The sequence below is a fragment of the Puntigrus tetrazona genome, chromosome 3, assembly GCF_018831695.1.
Source record: "Puntigrus tetrazona isolate hp1 chromosome 3, ASM1883169v1, whole genome shotgun sequence".
Classification (NCBI taxonomy): domain Eukaryota; kingdom Metazoa; phylum Chordata; class Actinopteri; order Cypriniformes; family Cyprinidae; genus Puntigrus; species Puntigrus tetrazona.
The window spans coordinates 6,160,812-6,187,179 of record NC_056701.1 but is presented as its reverse complement, the minus strand read 5'-3'; the positions used below and the strand labels follow the sequence as shown (position 1 = coordinate 6,187,179).

General features: G+C 37.3%; 2 protein-coding genes across 10 annotated transcripts in view; one reads left to right on the top strand and one right to left on the bottom strand.

Moving 5' to 3' along the window:
• LOC122341437 (centriolar coiled-coil protein of 110 kDa) overlaps window positions 1–372 on the bottom strand; it is an 8,231-nt gene extending 7,859 nt beyond the window's left edge. The window contains exon 1 of the mRNA XM_043234810.1: window positions 1–372. This exon is cut by the window's left edge and continues 231 nt beyond it. The gene's annotated coding sequence lies outside the window, so the exon portion shown is untranslated.
• Window positions 373–816: 444 nt separating this feature from the next.
• sun1b (Sad1 and UNC84 domain containing 1b) lies at window positions 817–24,284 on the top strand. Of its 9 annotated transcripts, none has more exons than XM_043234786.1 (22): window positions 2,709–2,974; window positions 3,798–3,918; window positions 5,205–5,299; window positions 11,672–11,872; window positions 12,835–13,037; window positions 13,528–13,761; window positions 14,972–15,052; window positions 16,097–16,204; window positions 16,389–16,487; window positions 16,799–16,892; window positions 17,064–17,122; window positions 18,360–18,562; window positions 18,653–18,913; window positions 19,567–19,659; window positions 20,159–20,202; window positions 20,295–20,439; window positions 20,525–20,791; window positions 21,742–21,826; window positions 21,911–22,026; window positions 22,187–22,354; window positions 22,503–22,595; window positions 23,505–24,284. In XM_043234786.1, the coding sequence occupies exons 2-22, from the start codon at window positions 3,892–3,894 to the stop codon at window positions 23,619–23,621; spliced, it is 2,793 nt and encodes a 930-aa protein (XP_043090721.1). In that variant the 5' UTR covers window positions 2,709–2,974; window positions 3,798–3,891; the 3' UTR covers window positions 23,622–24,284. The 9 variants fall into 9 exon arrangements, with proteins under 9 accessions (XP_043090726.1, XP_043090721.1, XP_043090720.1 ...); XM_043234785.1 differs by having other exon boundaries at window positions 2,709–3,047; XM_043234787.1 differs by lacking the exon at window positions 3,798–3,918.
• The last annotated feature ends 2,084 nt before the right edge of the window (window positions 24,285–26,368 follow it).

The window sequence follows — 26,368 nt, the reverse complement described above, 5'->3', positions numbered from 1 at the left end:
TCACCCGGGTCTGTGTGTGTGTGTGTCGTGGTCTTCACCGGCAGCACCGCCCCGTTACTCGCCGTCACTTCATTCGGACGTAAAACCAACAAGATTCCTTCACGCCAGATACATTTCGGTAGGCCTACAGATCAATTTACGCATTGTATTTACCCTATGAATAATTATATATTCCTATATAGACCACCCGGGATTAAATCGTTAAATAAACGTTAAAATAATAAACCGTAAAGAAGGTCTCCGTTAATAAAGCCCTAGAAATGTCACAAATGTCACGCTTTTTCTGCAAATGTGGAAAGAGAGCAATGCAAATTTCCACATGGCCAGAGCAGTTGACTTCCTGTTAGCGCCATATATGGGCTATAACTATGTTAATAGATTATTTGAAGATTATTGGGGTTACTGGCGATTAAGTGATACTTTGATGTCTGAGAACAAAAATGGCATTAAGTTTAGTATTTGAATAATAGACCTATAATGGATTAATAAATGCATGATCTAATAAATACTATTGCATGCGTGTAATATTGTAAATGAACAAATATCTGCAGTTAATAATAAAATAGTATTAGTAAGTAATAGCAAGGGGTTTTTTTAACCCCTAAATTATCTGCAGTTAGCTTATGATATTGATTTACCTTAAATAAAATGCTTTTAAATATTTTAATAGCAACATCGTTTGAGGTCAACATCGCAATTGTCACATACAAACGTGTATTTTTGGAAAAAATCAAGTAATCAAGTAATAATCTGGTAATTATCTTTCCAGCAGGGCAGTGACTGTCCTGCGCTTCAGTTGCTGTGGGCGGGGCTTCACTCGCGCCTCGCTGCGCGCGCGCCGCTCTCCGCTCAAACTCACGCGCTCTCTCTGTCCTGTGTGTGAGTGTGTGTGTGTTGGACGGACACCGTATAGATGCCGCGGCTCGCCACCTTCACTCTTAATGCGTTCACAGACACGCAGTGAAGTGTAACCGGACGCGGTTCACCCCGCTGCGGCGAGTCAGCCGTCCGTTCCCGAAGGACCCCGGGGCGCTCGCGCGCCAGTGGACTTTGACAACCGCTGCCGCCGCCCGGGTGAGTTTGCAGAAGTACCTCAGGGAGAAGAAACTGTAAACTGTTAGCGGTTATACCGACTTATTTTGTTATATAGCGGGGTTACCTCACACTTTTACATTTTAGTCAACGGGCTGACAACGTTTCAAACATGTTGAACACTATTACGTTAAACCTCATTTAAAATGCTACTTGGTGTGTAACGTAGCGTACGGCAGCATTATATCGCAGCTTGCTTATTAAAAAAACCGCTTTGTTGAGTTTGAATTGTAAGTTATGATTTTTACGTTAGGCGGTAACTCCACCCTGCGTACAGTACATTCATCCTTCAAACATGTTTCGTTGTGATGCGTTTTAACGTCAGTGCTGCAGCGCTGTAATAATGCGCTAGATGACGCTATATCACCGTGTGTCGTTGCTAAATACAGTCACGCAATATCACCAAGAGACCCATAAATCTGATCGTGCGATTCACTGTGTTACTGTAGTTCACTTCAACCACTGAATTGTGTGAAAGTTTGCATTCAAGTTTCACTGCGAGATGTACATTTCAAGCATCGCTTGAGAGTCCTATTGGTTTTTTAAGAAATAAATAGGCTACAGTTGTGTATGTGCTGTTTATTTAAAGTGGTTGCCGTGCATTTGTGTTTCTTGGCACAGTTTGACCGCATTTGTTGAGTAAGGTCTTTTTGCATCTGCTTGTGCCTCGCGATGTTTTGCATCTGAGTTTGTCTCGGGGAATCAATATGAAGCACAACAACTGTGTCAGTCTATTTTTGACATTTTTTTTGTAGGCCTGGAATGGTCTGGGCTCGTGATTTGCAAAGAGACGCGGATTGTTTTTTGGAGTTGTGTTTGAATGACTGATAGCTTTACGGCTGTATAGGGACACTGCGTGTCAAAACTAGAGGAAAAAAAACTATTCTGAGCCTGCGTTTCTTAATCAGGTTTTGGAGCTGCCTTTGCTTGACATTGCAAAAACTTTTTGCATCGGAGATCAAGTCAATAAATAGCCGCTTTTAAACTTTGCCGCAATGTATTGTGAATTGGAATTGATTGGTAGATAAAAAAGATTATTATTATGAGATTATTATTTTTTTTATCATACACACACACACACACACACACATATATATATATATATATATATATATATATATATATATATATATATATATATATATTATTTTTGCTTTTATGATTTCTACAAAATATAAAACACTTGGAAAAATAGGTTCATTGTTTAATAAGCGTATCAATGTACGAATTGCATTTTGAATCTGTTTTATAAACTAACAGATAAAACGAATGGACTTATTATTAACAGATTTGTTCTACATTTTTTCGAGAAAGATAATAAAAGACTGATTTCATTTTATTTTATATATATACGTTTGGTATTTAATCATAAATGTTTTCCAACAAGCTCACTTTCCATTTATTTACTGTGCATTTTGACTCCAAATGTCCTTATTTACATCGCTGCACGCTGAAGTGAGTCTGTTGACAGCTTTCCTGACGGACGCGTTTGAATCCTTTTATATACGAGACGCGTGACGTAGAGACGGGAGGCGTGGTCGCGTCTTTCCCACCAATAGATTCAAAGTATGCCGCGTGATTGACAGTTGATCCTGGAAAATAGGAGGAACGACTTTATCCGTCTGGCTTTACTCTGTTGTGGAAGCCATTTTGGGATTTTCCTAGTAGTAATTGTGAGTCAAGCTCGTAACTTTTGTGTGTTCCCGCGAAGCCCGCGGGGATTCGGATCCGGTGTTTGGAAACGCGGCTTTTTCCCTGTTTTTATTTGCGCGTGTCCGTCGAGATGCGGCGCACATTTTGCGCATCCTCCAACGGGATTGTCATTTCTGTACTGGACTACCTTCAAAACAACGGCAGATTATAGAAACTGATGGTCAAACTGGCAAGTGCTGGAATATTTCGTTGCTATTCATGCTTTCTCTCGAGCCGTTTGCGCGGATGCGGTGATATTTGAGGTGTGTTTTATACAGTCTTTGGCGGAGAGTCAGTGAAGCTCCTTTCTTTCCAAACTCTTGACAGAAAACATGGCCCTGCATTAACTGCCATACACGCATTCGGTGTATTATTTCTGTAGGAAATGCGATATATTGTACAAATCCTAAGACGTGAACACTATTGAAGTTAGCTGAAATCCCTTTACGCGTCTAGATAAAGGAATTGCGCTGATACCGTGTTGCAATCCGGGGCCGCGTGTCAAAACCTAGTCGGCTGCCTACATAGTCAGCATTGTAGACTTATTCCAAACAATGAAATCGAGTCGCTTTTGGGGGCATCGAATCGAAAGCCGGGTGATATGCAAATACGGGTCGATTTGAGCGTCCAGAACGCGTCTTGTATTCCCAAAAGTGCTGTCTAGTTAGGCAGCTCACCGGTTTTTGAGACGCAACCAATGTTGCGAACCCAAACGTAGCAGAGGCGCAGATACGGTACGTCAAATCTGGAGAGTTGTGCGTCTGTCTTGTTTATAAATGCAAATGCAGCTTTCACGCAAGAGATAGAGACGCAAAAGGCCATGAAGGCGCGAGCAGATCAAGAAGAAAGCAAACATCCTGACCTTTTTTTTGTTTTGTTTTGTTTTGTCTGGCTTTTTCAGAAAGAAAGGAGCTCACGCTTTTCACCAGTGACTTGTTTTATTGCTTTGTTGGTGGCAGATCACGTTTGAAACATAGCTGTGCTTGTTTGGGCTTGTGAAATGTGCGTTTTAGACCAGAAAAAGAGGTGGAAGAGATTTTCTCTGGATGTTCAGCCTGTCTCTTGGATACTGGAGAGTGGTTTTCTGGATCTCCGCTGCTTTTCAGAATGTCAAGACATGCAGTTAGAGGAAAGGTAAACCAAATGAACGTGATATTTGACTTTGGGTCATTAAGAGTGTTCTTATTATTTTTTTTAATATTGTGGTAATTTATACATTGCTTTTATTGTTCATTCAAGCGTTTATTATTTTTCAGCACTTCGTACGGTCTACAGATGACTAAACAAATCATTCAGTTAATGATGGCACAACAAAACAAACCATGCACAAGTAACGAGTTTTGAAGTTGCGATCAAATAAAATTGCAATGCTTTATGGCAATTCAAATAGCGCTTTACCAGAAGAGTTTAGATAACGTTTGTTAATGCATACGGTGTCGTCAACTTACAGCATTTTGATGTTAAGCTTATTTATATACTATTTCTACTTTTATTGAAATCTTTAATTTGTTTAGAACTTGGTAATTCGTTGAAATAACTTTAGTGTTGTTTATTACATTTAAAAACATACAAATCATATTATAATGAGTAATATTAGCCAACGTTAATAATCTCTGTACAAACATTGTGTATTTAGAGCACATTTGAAAAGAAAATGCCATTTTTTAATTTTTCTACAATAATTAGTTTAATTCAGTTTGTTTCTTTATAATTAATAAAATTAAATTTCCAGTGTAGTTCATGATGCCTAATTAATGAGTTGTAACTTTTGCAAACTGAAATGTCTATACAAAAGTCTATAGGTTTAGTTAATAATGCTTAATAATGCTTAAAAATAATATTTAATATCTAGGGACTGCACTTTGTAAATGCAGATTTAAAAAAAAATAAATTTAATATATATATATATATATATATATATATATATATATATATATATATATATATATATATATATATATGAGGACTTCATTTGTTAATCGTATCTGTGAAAATACATGTTAAAGTTTCTTTGCTCTTTCTGTCCTCTTAGTGCAAGTCACACTGGACAGCTGTTGATTTGTAAAGGTGTAGGTGTGGTCTGTCACTTCCTGTTTGATCAGCAATATTATATGAAGTGTTTCCACATTAAAGAGCACAGTTTACTACCAAATAGGTGTTGTCTATAGTTGCCACTAGCTTTGTGTTCGGTCACCTGTGTGCGACTAAACAATTAAACTCAAGATGTTCCTATGTTGCTGATCAGGATTCCTCCCAGAGGCAGGCTGAACCGCAGACCGTGTGTGTGTGTGTGTGTGTGTGTGCATGCTTTCATGGGTGTGACTGTGATGTTTAAGCATTGAAGTCACACCCATCATCACACGTTAGCTTCTGCTGTAGTTTGAGAAGTCTGCTCTTCACATCTGGTTTGATCTTCACAGCGTGCTCCGCGAATTACCATGGATTTTTCCCGCCTGCACACGTATACTCCACCTCAGTGTACTCCGGATAACACGGGATATACCTATTCACTCAGGTGAGATCACTGTGAGAATGAAGAAGCCATTGCTGGGGTGGAACTACAGCGCAAAAAGTCTTTCTATTTATAGCGCGTCTCACTTCTAGTAGACCTCACCGGGATTTGTGCAACTGGTCGGTTTGTAGCAAATAATATGGAATTTCTGTTTAAGGATTTCCATGTCAGGTAAAACCTGTTTCTTTCTCACGTTTTGTGAGTCTCTGGTTGTAGACGAGGTGCCTCTCAAGTTCTACATGTAAAAACGTCTGTGTTTTTGGTCAGTTTTTTTGTCAGCAGTTGTGTTCAGGTGTGTAGTGGAGTAGTATTTGTATGCCAGGTGAAGGGTTGGATGACAGCATGCAGGTGTGGTGCTTCTGCCTTCACACAGTTGTTGACCTCAGGCGAATTATGACGTTACACAGAAGTAATGTCTAGGTAATAATACCCTTGGTTGTGAATGTATTTTAGATGGTGTGCAGAAACAATTAGTCACCACTAAGCAAAAAAATAAATAAATAAATAAATAAAAAAAAAAAAAAATATATATATATATATATATATATATATATATATATATATATATATTACAGTACACACACATATAGTATGTAAACAGACTTTTATTTTGAATCGATTTAATCATGACTAATTGTTTTGCAGCCCTAGTAAATATTGTGCTAAGCAAAAACAGCGTATATGTGTTGACGTTCATATGAAGATAAGGATTTGTACCCCACTCGTTGCACCGACTGATACCACTTTTCCACTGAAATCATGCTGGGTTTTTTGTGTTGGAGCTGGTGCTCACTGCGTGTGAACCGAGGAAGCAGTGAGTGGATCTGAATAGTAATAAAAATTGTTGGAGTAGATGCTTGGGAACCACTATTTAGAACGATTAAACCAAAAATAGCTTTTACACATAAGTTTTTTTACCCCTTTTTTTTATCTCTAATATCAATATAGTTATATGCTATTAATCATTTAAATAATTGTTTTTTTTCAAAGCAGGTTCTACTAAGTCAGATTTCTAAATATGTACCGTGTGTGTTTACGCAATAAATATACACTGTACACACATGCATATGTTATATAAACAAAAACTTTTATTTTGGCAAATGCCCCTAACAAGATCATTAAAACTTGGGAAAAATTTTAATTTTACACTAATCCAATTAAAAGAGCAACACGTATTAATATATAAATAATACAAAATATATCACTCCGTGTATAGTCTGAATTTATTTCTTTTTCTTTAAATCAATTTGAAATGTTTTAGTCAATGATGTCCTACTGCACCGTATTTGAAGTGAAAAAGACGCCCTAACAAAAGCACTACAAAACATAAAACAAGCAATTTCTAAAGAATATAATATTATATAAATGTCTGGATTCTCTTTCACTTAAATGGATTTGAAGATTGATGTTTTACTCAGGACTGCCCCACATGCTGTGCCCTTGCTGTTATATTGACTAAGACGGCTCGAGTCTCATTGGCCGTCGTACAGCTCTGGTTCAGCGGTGCCGGAGTGTGTCCGTGTAGGTTGCCTGACTGTGGTCCTCAGGCTGAAAGCGTCGTAAAAAGAAGTGGGATCGAGTGACAAACCGTTGAGCCATCTGTCGCTGGCACTCAGAGGGACGTGACGAATTAGAGTTACTCAACGCGTGTCGGACAGGGAAGACATGCGTACAAAGAGTCATTGTGTAATTGTGTACCAGAGAAAGGAGCGCAGCGACAATAGAGCAGCGCATGCACGTTGAGCTTTTCCTGCTCGATGCCGTTTGAAATGAATTTACTTGAGATTGCTGCAGTGCTGCAGTCACAAGCGGAAAGCCGCGGAAATATTGTGTATATATATTTTTCACAACCCATACATTTGTGTGTGTGTATTTCGTCCCTGTGATAATGCACTTATGTGCAATTTGGTTCCTAGCATATTTGTGACAGACATTGGGATCCATTGTTATTTTTTCACCCCTCATATTTAAAATTGTTTGTTGGTTGAATAAAAATATCTCTCGCGTGTCTTCTCAGTTACTTTGGAAGTGGGCTGAATGATATTGGATTTAAGTTGAGATATTTTTTTATGTTGCAACTAGTACAATTACTGATGAAACGTCAAGTAAATATGCCCATTTTTCACTCTCATGTGGCAGTGTAGTTAATGTTTAAAGGCTTGTTGCATAAAGTTGTTTGCCGTGTATTAAGAGCAAATTACATGTGGGACGTGTCGCATTGTCAAAGAGAACTGGGACAGAAGCACCAAGGAATACACATTTTCTTAATATAGCTGCTTCTGGTTTGGACATCTGGAAACTCTAGAGATTTAGTGCATGATGTTAGCCAAGATTGTGGAAGATGTGCATGTTGGGAAGCGTCCCGCACGAAGGGAGTACTTGCACCAGAACGCTCCGAGTCTGTTTCACTGCAGCTGCTGGAGTATTTCACAGCTGTACGATACCCTGTGTGTGTGTGTGTGTGTGTGTGTGTGTGTGTGTGTGTGTGTGTGTGTGTGTGTGTGTGTGTGTGTGTGTGTGTGTGTGTGTGTGTGTGTGTGTGTGTGTGTGTGTGTGTGCGTGCGTGCGTGCGCTCTGAATGCACTGAAGTTACTTAATAGTGTTTTTGTTCTGCTTTAGCAGAGCTGTAATAAAGGAAGTGATAACACAGAATTTGCCACAGAGCCAGAGCTTTTTCCTTCTGATAGCAGGTTTCTGGAAAATAAAAGAGCCAACAAAATGTAAAAAAAAAAAAAAAAAAAAAAGAGCCTTTCTTATTGTATTATTTAAAAAAAAAATAATAATAAAAAATAAAGTTAGAACTATAAAGCTAAAAATTAATAGATTTGAAATTTAATTTTATATTAAATACTAAAATGCTATATGAAGGAATGCCCAATTTCTGCTTGGGATGGGAATCTTCAAGCATTTTACGATGCACAGCTGCTTCAGGACGAACAAACACAAAGTACACGTGAAAGTCTGTCAGTGAGTCTAACAGTACTGTATAATTGTTTACATTAAAGCATATCTTATGGTCAGAATTTATTAGAATTTTTCTTATTACATTTTTTTAAAAATTTTTATGTAAAACATATTTATATAAAACTAGCTTAGATAATATGGTAGCTTTTTTTTTTTTTTTTTTTTTTTTTTTTTTTTTTTTTTTTTTTTTTTTTTTTTTTTTGCAGTCCTGTTCCTCGTGTACATATGTACTTATTATAGTAATATAGTAACCCTGAATCTACTCCTAAAAGTTACCTTGCTTATAATCACAATAATGGGCTTTCCATATTACTATTTCAAAATCAGAGCTTTCCTATGGAGATATTAACTGCGAGTTTAACAGAATAATCAATATGTTACAGCGAAGCGAAGGAAGAAGGATAAAGTATTGAGATGGGAAGCGTGTGATTGGTCAAGAGGGTCAGCTGATGCAGTAAGGATGCTGAAGTGGATCAAGAAGGCGCTGCTTGTTGACCGTTAACCCCACTCGGGTCCTGTAGTAACTCGCTGAACTCTGAGCTCAGACTTTCATGAGCTTGAGCCTCTTAATCTCACTGAGAGCTCTGTGTGCTCTCGCTAATCACATTTCCTCCTGTCAGCCGTCGCTTCTCTCATTGCTGGAGTGGAAGATGGATTCTGAGGAGGTCTTTGACCTTTGCATTTCTGCTATCTGCACTGAAAAGTGTGCTAATCGTGGAATTAGCATACTAATAGTGTCCTAGCCAGGCACGCTGCAATAAAAGGCAGTAAACCTGTGCTGAGGGACAGTTCACGCTGAAGCTGATGTGCAGCGGCACGTCATTCGTCAAAAAAACATTTGTTCTAAACACTTCCACTTAAAGTAAGTTTTGTAGACCTATATAAATTTGTCTGCATTGATGTTTGTTTGTTTGTTTTGCAAAACTCAATATATTTTTGAAATGATGTTCTGGATAGAGCCGGTCTAAAAATAAATGGAGAAGTAGACAATCCGAGGATTAAAAAAGTACCACTTCCATAATGTACTTAAAGTGGGAAAAAAAGTATTTAGTCACCGTTTGTAGTACACTTGAGTGTACCAATGTATACATTTATTTAATTTTTTTTTTAAGTGCAGAAGAATATGTATATTAAAAGCACATTTTAGTTCTTATTCATGCTGTCCCAAAATAGCACAGTTGAGTACACAAGTGTTATCTAAATAATCATTATTAGTATATTAGGTATAAAACTATTTGAAAATAGAGCACTTTAAGTAAATTATGGAAGTGCACTTTTTTGTGTTTTTGAACTCTTTCAATAATAAGTACAAAAAATCTGGTGTATTTAGTTTCAGACTCTAGCATAAAATTTTTATAGGCAAGGTTGGTTTTCTTTTTTTTCATTATAAGTAGATGTTTTAACAAATTCATTTTGATTTTAAAAATGGTTTAACATTTTATAAGGAAATATTATAATATAAATATTATGTTAATTTTATTATATTATTATTATTATTTTTATTGCCATATATATATATATATATATATATATATATATATATATATATATATATATATATATATATATATATTATTATTATTATTGTTGTTGTTGTTTTATAGCCATATTGATACACAATCACAACACATTTTCATTAGAAAAATTTTCATTACACTTAGCTTGTTCAGTTTTTTTACTTGTGTAAATGTATTTAATTGTATATATTATTATATATGGTTATTTATATAATTCTTTTTGGTGCTTTTGATTGTAGTATGATCGTAACAGAAGCCTTTCATTTCCTGTTTCATTAATAAACCAGCTGCAAAATTGAAAAAGAAGTTTTTTTTTTTTTTTTTTTTTTTATATAGGAGTTGATGTAGCATGTATGGTGTCATGTAGCTGGAGGTGCAGAGCATGAGCACTAAAGATAAAGGGCCTTCTAGTAATTCAGTGAAGTTTTGGGTTTGGGAGGGTGTGTTTTATTCAATCTAATCTGATGTGGCACACGTCCAGTGGGTATTTCTCACAGGAAGACACGGCCTTTAAGGGACTGTTATTTAAAGATGTTGTGTTTCCCGTTTCCGTTGCTAGGTTCAGTCCATGCTTTTGTTTTCCGGTTGCTGTGGGGTTTACAGACTTGTGGTCACTTCAGTTTATAATAATCTTCTGATCTGATTATTGACTGCTGCTCGCTGAATAATACAAGGATTTTGATTTGGCATTTTGAGATTTATTTGGCCACGTCAACCAGATTTTTACAAATCCACAAGCAGCTTTGTCTGTAATACACATTTAATGCTTTCAAAAGCATTAAGCATTTTATCACTCATTATTATGAATGAGGCTGTTAAACAAAACAAAAACATAAGTATTTTCAAACTTAATGTGGTAAATGGCCAGAGGCGGCTTGAGACTATAATTGGCTCTGGTTAGGATGGCCGGCGTAATCCTGCTGCTTATCTGGGGGCACGAGTGAGAGAGAGGATGTAATCTAATAAATATTAAACAATTTGTTTTATTTTTTGCCAAACAAATTGCTGCAAATGAGGTTTACTGTTTATATATTACCCCTATATATCTAGGCTATTTTTATGCATTTATTTCTGATTATTTAATGAAGCACAAGGCATATTGTGATGAGGAAAATATCATATGAGAAACATTTTATAGTTTAGTTATCATTTTTTCTGATACAAAACGTGATACGCGAGTATAAATGATATGCATTTTTTTTCACTGCTGCTTTTCAGGGTAATGAACTTCCTGTTTAGATCTAGTAGCCGGGAGGTCATTAAAGATATTAAACTTCATTGTGGTGTTTATAAAAGCACTCTTCAGTTTGTTTAGCAGTGTGTTTGAGTGTTATCCTAAGTCAGGGATTCATAAATGTTTTTTCAGTTGAACTCCTTTGACGTAAATTGTTTATAAATAATCTGACTACACATTAACATTTTCCTAACCGGGTTTAATTGAGGCAGACAGGTTTGTCGTCTTCTCAGCAATTTCTCCTATGCCTTCGACGGAGGGCTGTATCTCCTGTAGAGTTGCCGCAGGCCTCTTTTGTGACCTCTCTCACTGCAACGGCCGGTTTTTAAGGGCGGTGCGATTTTTGGGCAGGTGCAGCGCTCACATTTAAACCTGTAATTATAGCCTCGGAGCTTTAAAGGATCGCTTCGAAAAGTTCACAAACGTTCCCCACGTTATTTGGAATGTTCTCGGGTCATTCAAATTCAAAATTAGAATTTTTCTTCCAGTTTTCAGAACAAATGGGTTCACGCTGGATTCTATTGTTACTATTGGTTACTGCAGGTGTCTCGAGATTAAACTTGTAAATGTGAGCAACTGTAATCCTCAGATTGTACCATGTGAAAAGTTTGTGGAGCCTGTCTAAGTGTTATACATCTACGTGTGTTTTTTGCCCTGCAGCTCAAGTTACTCGACCGCAGCCCTTGAGTTTGAGAAGGAGCATCAAATCAATCCCGTGTACGACTCGCCCAGAATGTCCCGCCGTAGTTTGAGACTACAGACCAGCAGTGGCTTTTATGGTGACAACAGCTTCACTGAGCGCTCAGGCGTTCACAATGTCAGCTCCTACAGGCAGACCAGCAGCAGCAGCAGCGTCAGCAGGTCAGATCTTCATCTCTCTGTTCGTGTAAGATAACAAACCGAGTGTGCAACATTACTTCTTATCGAGAAACCCCCACGGCCTCGTGCCAGCATTTCACGTTTTTGTCGTCAACATTGAAAATTTTTAACTTTTACAACTGTGTGTCTTATTACCATGGCCATCCTTGTTTCAAGAGATGATGGGTATCTCAAGTTTGTAGAAATATGCAAGCAGTGACAGTCAGCATCTCAACGTGCACTAGTAAAAGAGCTTGTCCTGTAATGACTGACATGTCAGTGCTTGAGTAAAGCGAATGAAGAAAAAGAATGACATGGGGAAAATATCATGTTTCCAGCCTTAAAAACTCTGCAAAATGATATGTTTGTGCGATCAGCCTGGCAGCGCATATTTTACACGGCTTACGGCAAGTTTGTGTGTCGGTGCTTAATCATGGGCCGTTAAACTGACACAGTGTGAGCATGCTAGTATAGTAGGATTAGTATTTTTGTCTTTTAGTGTATGATATTAATCACAGTGGCCAGCATTTTTAAAAAAGAAACAAATACGTTTATTCAGTATTCTTTATGAGAAATGTTTCCTGAGCCAATCAGCATATTAAAATTATTCCTGAAAATTCATCTTTGCATCTCAGGAATAAATTGCGTATTACATCCTAATAGGTTTTAAAAGAGAAAACCGATATTTTAAATTGTGACATTATTTTATATGTTTTTTATTTTACTGTATTTTTGATCAAATAAAGGCAGACTTTTAGATCTTAAATATGATTTAAAAAATCTAAATTCTCTAGCGCTTAAAAGTTATCGGAGGAAAATACTTCTTGCTTCCTAAGTATCCCTTATATTTTCACGCATCAAATAGGGAAAAATTGTTCATTTTTAATAAGTGTCTGCCTATAGGGTGTGCTAGAAGTGCATGCTCGCTTTCAAATGTAATTGACTCGCTGTGTTTTTCCCCTCAGGTCTGTGCGAAGCAGGAGGCAGCAGCAGGGCTCGTCGGTGTACGAGTCTGAGAGCGTGTCTCGGAGCGTGACTCAGACTCCTCAGAAAGAGCAGACCCTGTCAGACCTGAGTTTCACCAGTACAGCCAGTGATGCGTCTCTGATCTCCAGCCTGCTGGATCAGTCCACGCTCAGACAGAGCTCTAGGACTCACACATACTCCGGTCAGCAGCCTCTCGCGAGTGTGTGCAAAAAGTCAACAACAAGTCAAAACTAACCCTGTTTGATTTTCTTGAAGGGCCATTGAAAATGTCAAATTTTTGCTTCACGTTTGCTTGCTTCCCAATGCAGTGAATGGGTGTGTCAAACAGCCCATAAAAGATTTCTTTGTCTGTTCATCAGAACAGATTTAATGTCATTTACATCTTTAAGTGCATTTTTGGTTTTTAATCAGTGCTTATTCTCTTTGCAGTCTTTCACGTAATCTTGCAAATGTTAAAATGTAATTGGTGTAATTTCAGGCTATTGGACGTTTAAACCATGAAACTATGCATAAACAACCCTTTTTGTTGAAAGCTCATGTTTATGTTTAAGTTAACAGAGTAAGCAACTCTGCCTCATCCTTGCGTGTTATCATCAGTATTTTGCAAATCGCGTGAAGTTGTACAGTGAGTTTAATCTGTTTTGCTATTTTTCTCTTAATCTTGTGTTCAGCAAGGAGAAGAAGAACAGCTCACAGCTCTCTGCTGGAGAATGGAGACCTCAGTAAAACGGAAGAGCAAACCGATCTGGCTAACGGCTATATTTGTAAGAACTGCTCGTTCCACGCGGAGGAGAAGGAGGAGGAAACGGCATATTCCTTACCGTACTCGACATCGGTGTCTTCGGCGTATCAGACAGCCGCAGACGCCGCGATGACCTCTTCTCTGAACAGTGTTGACAAGACAGGTGAGGACGTGATGGAGTCACCTCTCCATACTTCAAAACACTTCATTGAACGGATCGTTTACCCAAAAAAGAGAATTTGAAGATAAGTTAGGTGCTTCGTCAGAACAGATTTGGAGAAATTTCGCATTATGGATCCTCTGCAGTGAATGGGTGCCGTCAGAAGGAGAGTCTGCTGGAAAAGTCGTAACTAATCCACGACTTATCCGCACCACTCCAGTGCATCAGTTAATGTCTTGTGAAATGAAAAGCAGCAGTAAAGTCCCGTTCACACCAAGCACAGTGCCGATAAAGATAACAATAAAGATGTAGTTCTAAAAATCGCGAAAAAATAGCAGCGTCCGCACCACAACTATAACATTAACACCACAGAGAAACTATATTGTTTAAATAATTTTTAAAGTTTTGGGGGGTTTTTTTCCAAGCAGGCTCTCATTTTTTACAGCCAATCAGAATCCTTCCTGTTTTATCTAGCTTGAGAATTTAAAGCGGCAGACACGCTTAGTATAAAAAGACTATATCGTTTGCTGGTGTGGACGCTAGTATTATTATTTTTATAGTTATCTTTATCGTTATCGTGCTTGGTGTGAACAGGGCTTAAGGAACAAATGTATATTTAAGACCTTTTTTTTAATATACTTTTGCTTCCTGCAGAAACACGATGCCTCGATGCTCGATATTGCTTTCTCTAAGTTATCTTTCTGAATCACAAGATAAATATGCACGGATCCAGCACTGCTTACAAGCCAAAACAGCTCTGAGCAAATATGTGGGTGGATTTCGATGTGAGAGAACAACAGAAAATCGACTTTTTCACTGTAGGAAGTATTGTTATAGATTTTTTTTTTTTTTTCCTTTGGCCAGAAGCAAAAGTTTGAAGTTAAAACACCTTGATAATGTCTTTGTTTCTTACAAACATGCAAATTTACACTTAACTGATGGACTAGCGTGGTGTGGATCATTGCGATGTTTTGACTCTCGTTCCGACGGCACCCATTCACTTGCAGAGGATCCGAAATGGATCCGAAATCAGAAATGTTTATTTTTGGGTGAACTATTTCTTTATTTTTGATTAACCTTGAATGTTTGAACTAGAGAAAGGTATTTTCTTTTATATGTACAGTTTATGCCCACGCTTTATTGTGAAATAAAGTGAAAAGCATGCTCAAATTTTTAGATGAGCAAGTGCTTATTCGCTCCGTGTGTGTTTCAGCTCATGACAGCTACTGCGGCAGTGTGAACGTGCGAGATCTGGTGACTACAGACAGCCATCTCAATCTCAACGGCTCACTCTGTAAGTACACACAGTCCTTCAGTGCAACTATAGAAAGCACGACAGCCAATAAACTGTTATAACATAAGACACGGGTGCTTGTGTGGCTAGACTTATTTGAATAGTTAGTCAGCACCAAAAGAGGTCTAGATTTTGTCACTTTCAAAGTGGTCTTTTCAGCCGTTCAGCTGTCTGCCAGATGAAGCAAGCAGCATTAGTTTCTAATCCATCATTCGCAGCGGTTGAGAAAGAGTTAAATGAGCCACATGCTGGTTTAGAGTGGATTTCCATGTTGATGAGCGCTGAGCTCCAGATTATGCGTTTTTGTATGGCTAGTTTATAGGAATAGCCTAAGCCTGATGGTCAACAGAGCATGTGATTGACTCATTTTGAATGACAGCCAAGTTTAAGGATGACGAGTGATGCTGTTAAACAGATCCAAACATGAGAATTCAATAGTCTGGAATACTGAATGTAACAACAGTCTAAAGACGACACTTTGTTTTTATGTTGCCTTCCTGTCCGTATACCTTAGTCTTTAATTATTTACTTTTCGGTAGGTTTTAGACATTTTTAATGTTTTATTTAATATATTGAGATTTTAATTTACTGTACTTTTACCAAAACATTGGCAAAATGTTTTTGAAAGAGGTTTAATCGAGGCTCAAAACTGTAACATTGTGAAATATCATTAAAGTTTAAAATAACTGTTCTCATTCTCAATGTTTTGTGGAAACAGTAAAGCATTTTGTTCAAGGTTCTTTGCACAGAACTTTGCAAGAGAACGGCAATTATTTGAAAATTTAAATGTCTTTACTGTCACTTTAAATCAATTCAATGCATTCTTGCTGAACACAAAAAGCCATTCTAGTAAGTATTTAAAAACTATGTGTTTTACTGGACCCACACTTTTGAAAGCCAGTGTGTTATTTTGAATGTATTATTTTAAAAACGCGTGTTTTAAAACTTAATTCGTCTGCTTTGTGTTATTTCCGTAACTGTACTGTGGTAAAACTGCTAATGCACACATCTTTGTTGACGCTGTCGTCCCTGCTGATTTCTCAGGTGATGACTGTAAAGGAAAACAGCACATGGAAATGCACACGGAGCACAAACGCTATTCCTACGCCCACCATGCATACGCAGCCTTGTGGGCCCTTGTTTCTTACACAGGTTATACACCTTCAGATCTTTACGCTCCTTCCCAGTAGACATCGACTTCAGAGTCTCATTTCAGTAGAGATGCCTCTGTGTGTCTTTCACCGTTTTATGTGTCTCACTCATTTGTGAAATGAACGAGTGGATGGGGTCGCCGGATGTTGTCTGACTGTGTTCTGTTTTGACGGCACGCACCCAGGTTACGGGCTTCTGCGGGTTTGCCGAGGTTTCGGCTCGGCCGGTGCGTTCGTGACCCGGAAGCTGAAGTCCGTTCTGTGGCTGGCAGTGTGTTCTCCAGGTCGATATAAATTCAGACTCCAGCATGCTCGTGTTCGTCTCTTCATTCTTCTTCTTTCCTTCGTGTCAGTGTGGCTTGTTAGACTTTCAAGCGGAGCGAGCCCGCATCACTTCTCTCTGAAGACTCGAATCATTTTAACCGGCACTTCCTTTCTTAGCTTCTCAGCTGTGATGGTCCGAGTCCATCCGTCTCCGTTTCTGAACCTTTTGACTAATAATACTCTTCTTAAAATCATGTAAACATGTCAGTGTCAGTGTGTCACTTGGAGCAGCTTTCACTCCATTTATAACTTCCTCCTCTGCTCTGGACAGGGAAAGCAGCGACTGGTGCCTTCTGGTGGCTGGGAACAGGATGGTATCAGCTGGTCGCACTCATGTCTCTGATCAACGTCTTTCTTCTCACCAGGTAAAAATGTGAAGTTTTTAATCCTTAATATAAACATTGTCTTTCTTTTAATGTTTTTCCTTTTTTTGTAATGCCCTATAATCATGTTAAATGCGGCTGCTGCTGCAAATATTATCACTCTAGTGCATATGATAAATGTATTTTTTTTTTTTTTTTTTTTTCGTCTTTCAGGTGTCTGCCCAAACTCCTGAAGCTTCTTCTGTTTCTCCTACCGTTACTTCTGCTGTTTGGTGAGATTTCATAGAGATTGAGATTCATAGCTGCTGTTGAAATAATATTAATGCTTGCTTAATGAGAAAGGATTTAAGCATCTGTTAGATGCTGTATAAATAAAAAAAAAAAAGCACTTTTACAGTGATTTGCATACTTTTACATGTACTTATATAAGGTAACAACTTTGAACTGTTCTTTTGGAGGTGGGGATACTTTGAAAATGGAAGCGCTTTTTGCTTAAGCGTTACTTTGTATACGTGAAGATGGATTTTCTTCATTATAACAGTCTTTCACAGATAGATACACCCAGTCTGTTCCTGATATTCTTGTGCTGACACCAAGAAAGCGTAACCGGCTTTGCTTGATTAGCTGATGATGCATGAGTTGAAAGATTAGATGTACACCATTAATTTTTGCACCATTGCGCCTTTTGCACAGAAAAGGGTACTGGTACATGTAATGTTTGTAAGTTAATGTTATACTTCTGTAATTGTGTTATATTTGCATATTTTAAATGTGTATTGACATTGCCATGCGCTTACTTGTTAGGCTGTCATTGTAAGTGTTACATTTTTCTTTTGTATTTTAAAAATCAGGGCCATGCTGTTAGCTGTCTGTGGTCATCAAAAGCATGTCACAAAGAGTTATATGTAATATATACATATATATTATATTGTTTTATATAATATGAGATGTATGTGTGTGTGTGTGTATATATATATATATATATATATATATATATATATATATATATATATATATATATATATATATATATACTCCTTGCTGAGTCTAATATACAGAAACGTTATATTAAAAGCAGGCATTGTTGTTGCAATTTATTTTGGTGACTCTAGTGGCACAGAAAGGGTTGTTACGATCCAATCATTCCTTCACCAAACCACTGGCACTCATGAACAGCCACAGTTGTGCAATCAACCGTAGTTATACCCAGATGGTTTTGCTTATTCTCTTGATTACGTTCACACTTATTCAGGATTGCACACACACACACACACACATTCTTTCTTCCTCCCTCTTCAAATAATATGACTTTGACTGCATAGCCCTGAAATCTCTTCGAAATAACTTCTGAAATGTCTTTGTGGGGGTTCTTTTTGCTTGTTGTTGTTTTTTCTCGTTTGATTTGTTTTTTTTTGTACCAGAAAGTCCATAAACATCTTATAGCAGCTTCTGAACAAAAGTCTGTGAATTTTTTTTTTTTTTTATAAAGATCCTGTTTTTTCTCTACAGGATTATGGTACCTCGGTCCGCCCATCGCTCTGTCCTTCCTTCCAGCCGTAAACCTCACAGAGTGGAAAACGGCAGTCACTTCTTTCGCCTCACTTCCTCCACTCCCTTCTCTCCCATCTCTTCCCTCTTTGCCCGCATTACCTTCTTTCATAAAAGAACCACTGGCAAAAGAAGAACACATCTCTCCTCCTGTGGTCTCACAGGTAACAAACCAAGACCAGTATGATATCTTGAGTCAGATGTGATATTTAATTGATTAAATAATCAATCGATTCTGACCTGAACTCTTTCAGGCTGCGTCAGAGTCCATTAACAGTGAGCGCTTGGCTCGGCTGGAGCAGCGTGTGGCAGCGCTGTGGGAAAGCATCCAGCAGGGGGAGCTGAAGGCTAGACAGCAGCACGAGGAGGCCGTGGGTTTGGTTCAGACCCTCCAGGACCAGATGAACACACAGACAGACAGAGAGAGTCTCAGCCTGTGGGTCTCTCAGCTCCTGGAGCCCAAGTTTACCGCGCTCAAGGGAGAGATGGAAAAAGCAGCGGTCAGCAGGGCAGAGGTCAGAACGAGTGCTTTCTCTTTACCCTCTTTAACCAAATAACTAAAGATCCAAACTAGAGAGTTGGAAAGCTAACTCTCTAGTTTGGATCTTTAGTTATTTTCACTTCCAAAGTGATCGCAAGAAAGTAAATATTTTATAGGAGTGTCCTGTTTTTAAATGTTATTTAACAATTTCTAAAATTTCATTATTCAATGTTATTCTTTAAAAAAAAATACATTAAAATACAAATATGAAAACATGAAAATGTTTTAGAAATAAAATTCATGAAAAAAATGAAGACAGAATTTCCTATTTGTATATTTTTTGCCATGACTGTTACCTTTGAAGCTGATATGGCTTTTTTACACACACACACATACACAATTTTATTTATGATTTATGATTTATTATTTTAATTTTATGTAGATATCACAATGCTGTTGTTTAAGAGATTTAATTGTATTCTTTCCAAAAATATATGTAAATGAAATAAAAGTATGGAAGCATATTTTAAAGTGCTTTAATGTTAACAAGGCAATGATTTTATCCAGAAATGTCATTAATGTTTTAAAAAGAGATTTCCAGAGGAAATGTCTTTCTTCTCTGTTAAGTGTTAAGCTACAGTATTTTATCTAGTTATCATGTTTTTTTACTCTTATAATGTCTTCCAGACTGAGGAAGAGCACGTGCAGCATCAGACGAGTCTTGAAGCTCGACTGGCTGAGCTGGAGCTCCTGCTGAAGAACCTGAACTCTAGAACTGAGGTATAGACACACTCTTTTGAGACTTACAGGTCCTATTGAAATGACTGAAACAACAGTTTAGAGATTGTTCCCCCGTGTCCTCAGACTCAGAAATGATTTCATGGCTACTGTTCAAAAGTTTGGTGTCCGTAAGAGTCTTGTGCTCACCAAGCCTGCAAGTAAAAAAAAATAGTAAAAGTAATATTGTTAAATATTAATACAAATTGAACCGTTTTCTGTTTTTGAATATATTTTCAAATGCAATTTATTTCTGTGTTTAAAAGCTGAATTTTTAACCATCATTATTCCAGTCTTCAGTGTCACATGATCCTTCAGAAAAAAATATAATATGCTCATTTTGCTTTTCTAAATGCCATTTTTGCATTTAATTAATTCTTTTTTTAGTCTTACCGTTTCTACACATTTAAATTGCATAAATTATTTTATATATCTAGCACCTGTATCAAAATTCTTTCTATTTATTATTTATCTAATGCTGTCTCTTTCTTCTCGATCGAAGGAAATCCATCTAACACAGCAGGCTCCAGCGCAGGCTCCTGTCAGGTACACATGCTAATAAATCAGCAGCTGAAGTGGGTGTTTTGTGCTCCTCCTGTCTCCAGTGTTAATGTGTGCTCGTGTGTTTCCCGACGCAGTGTTGGAGTCTCTCAGGAGAAGCATGATGCTTTGCTTACTGAGGTTCAGAGGCTGGAAGCAGAGCTGGGCCGCATCAGAGGAGACCTGCAAGGAGTGATGGGATGTAAAGGCAAATGCAACCAACTCGACACCATACATGAAACCGTATGTAATGTTCGTAATGACCTATTACATTTATCTGGCTTTTTCGTACATGTATATCAAAATTCTGAATGAATTTGCTCTGCAGGTGTCAGCGCAGGTGAAGGAGCAGTTGTCCGCTCTGCTGTACGGTCGTGACGGAGGTGAGGCAGAGATTCCCGAGCCGCTGCTGCCCTGGCTGGCCTCTCAGTACACACGCTCTTCTGACCTCACCGCGACCCTCGTGACCCTGGAGCGCAGCATTCTGGGAAAACTGTCCCTGCAGCTGCAGGAGAGCAAGCAGCAGCAGTTCTCGGCTGAAACGGTTACTCAGACCGTCGCTCACACCGCCGGGGCTGCTGGCATGTCTGAGGAGGTACGACTGCTATTAATACATGCTTTTATTAATAATAATAATAATAATAAAATGTTTGTTGCAGAAAAAAAGAATTGCAGACGTGAAGTGTAATGTTTATGGAGTACCACACTGCCGATAGTAATTGACCTAATAACAACTGTATTTCTGTACAGCGTGTAATTTAGCAGTTTAATAATATATGATCTGAGATTAATAAAAGAAAAGGCAACGTTTGACATCTTGCTTGGAAGGACAGCAGAAATGATCTGAAATATTTCATGTCTTCAGTTCCATTCATTATTTGAAGCGTACCTGCCATCCAATAATCAAATTCAGTTTTGTGCTTTGTTACTTTTACATCAGAAATGAAGTATCAGCTTTCCAATTCTGTCAGTTTTATCACAAAATGTTTTCAGTCACAGAATGAGAGCAGTAAAACAGACAATGTTAAACAGACATCTTAAGAAAATGTTAAATAGACATATATATATATATATATATATATATATATATATATATATATATATATATATATATATATATAATAATTAAAAGTATATATTTTATGTATATATATATATATATATATATATATATATATATATATATATATAAACCTTAGAGTGTGTGTACATGTGTGTATGTTAAAAAAAAAAGTGATTTTATTTTATTTTTTTATTTTACTGGCACCAAACCTTAGAGACGTACATCTTGCTCTTTTAAAAATGGATTTCCTAATGTCACATCGTATCTAAAACTAAATTCATTACACATCAAATGACAAGCAGTCTGTCTCTTAGAGTATGAATGACATGATCTTATGCAGCCGTGAGTAAATTCTGCGAAGAGGAAAGAACAATCAAATTAAAACGCATTTAATGGGCTGTATTTGAGGATTTCTGTTCTTTGTTAACATGTCTTTCAAATCTCTCTTCTAATAACCACGGCGTATCCCTTTGATTTCTCAGCAAGTCCAGCTGATGGTGCAGCGTGCGCTGAAGCTGTACTCGGAGGATCGCACCGGACAGGTGGACTACGCTCTGGAGTCTGGAGGTGAGCGCGGCGACGTAACGCACATCCCGTATCGACGTCACTAACCCTTTAAAGAGGTTTTCATACGTTTGAATGTGCGCGCAGGCGGCAGTATCCTCAGCACACGCTGCTCTGAGACCTACGAGACTAAAACCGCCCTGATGAGCCTGTTCGGCATCCCGCTCTGGTACTTCTCACAGTCGCCTCGGGTCGTCATCCAGGTAAAACCTGAACTACACACCAGCTGTGAACGATCACCTGAAGCAGCGTCTTAAATAAAAGTGGCGTTTACTGATAGTCCGCTCAAGCCGATAGATAGAGGTGGATGGAGAAAGAAAATGCTTTGCCTAAAGATGCATGATGTGAATTTCTGTCTTGCAGCCGGACATGTACCCGGGAAATTGCTGGGCATTCAAAGGCTCCCAAGGCTATCTGGTGATCAGGCTCTCTTTAAGCGTGGTCCCTACCTCCTTCTGCCTGGAGCACATTCCCAAAAGCCTGTCTCCTTCCGGAAACATCAGCAGCGCACCGCGCCGCTTCGCCGTCTATGTAAGAACGCACACTTGTGTCTGGTTCGGGAGCGTGTCCATGCATGTGTTCGTGGCTGTTTATGCTAAAGCCACTGAGTTTCAGTGTTAAGAGGTGTTGTCTTGTCCCGTGTTGCGCAGCTTGTAAGTCTCGCTCTCTGTATCCACAGGGATTGGATGATGAATACCAGGAGGAAGGGAAGCTGCTGGGAGACTACGTCTATCAAGAAGATGGAGAATCACTCCAGATCTTCCCAGTTACGGTAAAATACGTACAATGGTCAAAGACGATGAAGGGTTTAACCAAAAAAATAAGTATAAAACCGCTTTAATTTAAAAAGATTTCTGTTTAAATTAATTGCATTTTGTTTTTGTTTTTCTGAGCCAAATATGAATGTCACACATTTTACCCTGATTTACAAAATTTATGTTTTATTAAAAGATTAATTACTTTAACCCCAAATACTAATTTGTTGTAATTTTCCTCTTTCTTTTTTTTTTGCCACTATCCTAGATTTTGGCTATTTGTCAGTAATATATTTTTTACATAATTTAAAGCACAATACAATTCTATATGCTTCCTTATTCTTTCATATATTTTAATATGTACAAGTCAAAAATAAGCATGTTTTTATTTTTTACATAAATATTGTTAAAACTGAATGACAATGTAACTTTGTTTCAACTAAATTGTGACTTTTTTTATTAGAAGACATTTTTATTTTTATTTTTTTACATTTTTTAATTACACAATTTTTCATCCTTGTTTTCACTGCTTACAAACAGTAAGCCTTTGTTGCACAGCACTTTGCATTTTAAAAGATTGATTAAATAGTTACAATACTATGCAATCGTTATATTTCCATTGGTTTTTGCTAAACAAAATGTTTTGTTTTTTTTTAAAGAAATGTAAAAAAAAAAAAATAAGGCTATATTATTGTTAGTTTTAGTAGATCATTACATTTTTAAATCCTTATTGGTTAATAACATTTAATTTAATAAAACGAGGATGTCTCAAAAGGTAGGCAACTACTGTCAAACTGTAGGAACGAATGCTGAACTGAGGCTCTTTACGTTCCACTCCAGTCATTTCATTTAGTTTTAGTTAATACGCTGCTTACTCACTTTCGGGAATAAAGTTCTGACCGCTTCGCTTTTTTTTTCTCCCCCAGGAGAAGAACGACAAGGCCTTTCAGATCATCGAGATGCGAGTGCTGTCGAACTGGGGTCACCCCGAATACACCTGCTTGTATCGCTTCAGAGTTCACGGCAGACCTCACGCTCCCTGATCAGGCGCCGTCACATCACTATATAACCCTTTATGTACATACAGGAAAAAACACTTTGACGCAGCACGGACGAAACTGGGCTTGCTAGACACATTTTTAAGACTCTAATACGAATGATGGCCGAAACGGAGTTACAAGGAGCACAGCGGGAAAGAGCAAGACGTTTAAGCTAAGGATCGCCACTCATGTCCTCCCCAAGTCCCTGTTCTTGCACTGATTCAAGCCTGCTACGCCCCTGCACCATGCGCTCTCTCCCGTAGAGGTATCTGTGCCTTCAGACAGAACACGCTTCTCTCATTCTGTGTACAGTGGGGGTTTTTTTTGTTTTCTGAATGTACGGAGAGGAGTGAAGTTCAGGAAGCTGGACTTCAGGCGCCGCCGCCGCGAGGTGGCCATCAGCTATGAGAGGGGAGTATTTGGTCGTTTATAAAACCTTTACAACCACTAAACCGGTTCATCTCACCGAACCTAACGAGAATGCGTCTGGGTCATGTTTCGCCACAAATCAGTTGAGAAATTAATGCTATTAATTCTGCTAATTTTAAAAATCTGATTTTTTTTGCGTTGTGATTTTTCATTTTTATTTTCATTTCATAATTTGCATTGATTTCATGCAAAAAAAGTTTTTAAACCTTTTAACATTGTAATTGCATTTGATCAACTACTTTTTAAATTGTATTCATTATTGAGAGTGGATATATATATATATATATATATTATACATATATATATTTTATATATATACATATACATTATATATATATATATATATATATATATATATATATATTTATATATATATATATATATATATATTTATATTTATATATATATATATATATATATATATATATATATATATATATATATATATATATATATATATATATATAATTTTCTATAGGGTGGAATATGACCCAGGCAAGTTTTCACCCAACAGGCACTTCATTTTCATTTAATCTTTTTTTTTAAGGATTTTTTTTGTTGTTGTTGTTTTTTACATTAACAAATAAACTCATAACAGCCATAAATTGCAGGAGACCCTGGTTTGACCTGAGATGGTTTCTCCAGAGATAGGAATGGATGTTTATGGACTGTATGTGGATTAATACGTGTACATTTTAACAAAACTGGACATAAAACACTCACTTGTTTTTTTTTGTTGTTGTTTTTTTCTCTCGTCGGTAGTCATATCATTCATGATTCACTGCAGGAATGTAACTTATTGTAATTAGACCTTTTTAATCGACTTATATCAGTGTTTATTTTACATAAAGGGGTGCACCCTGTCGTCATCATCTTTTTCCTTTCTTGTGTTTCTGAGTATTTTAGTTCAAGTAGACACTGCACTGTTATGTCTTTATAAAGGAAATGTAAGATGCACAAGTCCTATGCGATTCGTCGGATGTGTTCGTCAGCGCTGTGTTGACGTCAAAGAGTCGTTTGTAAAATACTATTGATTTGTTCATGACTATTTATTTTATGGAAATTTAGCTAAGAAATAGGACTTTGTGCAGTGTGTTTTTGTAAAATGCTTTTCAGTGCATATCGGTCTGTTTATATTTAGTTTTGTTTTGTTTTTGTTTTTGTTGTTATAAAATGGCTACATTGCTATGAATTGTACCAGTAAAGAATTTTAATTTTGATGGTATTTGTATTGATATTTATTTATGCATTTAATTTTATAGGTGGGTTAAAAGACGAGTGCTTCAAACTGGTTCATCTATTTAAAAAAAAAAAAAAAACGTAAATCGTTTTGTACTTTTAAAATGCCCTTTTTTTTAATGAAAAGGACTGGAAGCACATGAAGGTGAGTATTATGAATGATTCTTTTTCAGTTGCTGATCTTTTTTATTTTACTTAAGCTCCTTTTTACAGCAGTTTGTGTATGACCATAGTCATAATCTGACAAGACATGCTGTAGTGATACCTGCCAGAAACGCACAAGTACCTAGGCGTGCGTGCGCGTGCGCGTGTGCGTGCGCGTGTGTAGTTCTTGTCTCCGCCGCTAGAGAGCAGCACGATCGGCCTGCCGTTGTCCTATATGTGGGTTGTGACCTCAAATGTTCTCAAATTCGCATCATTTATTGATATTTTCTGAGACTGTGCTATAAGCGCCAAATACTTTCCCTCTTCCGGTCACGCACCTTTCTTCAACTTGTGTCGCCTGCTGTTCAGATGCATTTACTGGACTGTTTTTTTTTTTTTTTTTTTGTTGCAGGATGCCAATAGGTTTCAATCCCCCTCCAAAGTATCCGTTTCTTTATTTCATGGAAATACGTATTTTTTAAAACGCATTTGAATGCGTCCTTGTTAATGCGTAATTACGCATTTAATTACCGAGCGATATTAATTAACTGCATTTACTCAATGCATGGTTAGGGTTGGACTTGCGTTCGTGTGGTGATGCTTAATTTATTGTTATTGTAATAGCAAGTAAATGCGACATCCATGCTGAAAAAACAACGCAATGGAACCATCCCAAAAACCTCTAATGATTTCCACGACAAATACAAGCTATCATTGACGATTAAAAATAAAAAATTGTATTTAGGGTGAAAGCATTTAGCATTAGAGACCCGCAGTGTGCATTACAGTACACTAAGGTAACATTATAAACAGTAAAACCATTGCACGTTTTTGGGTGTTGCCAATTCTTTTCAGCAGGGATGTGTAGTGTGACCAAAATTAATAATAAAATAAATAAATGAAAAAAAATATATTTTTAAACGTTGCATATAGACCAA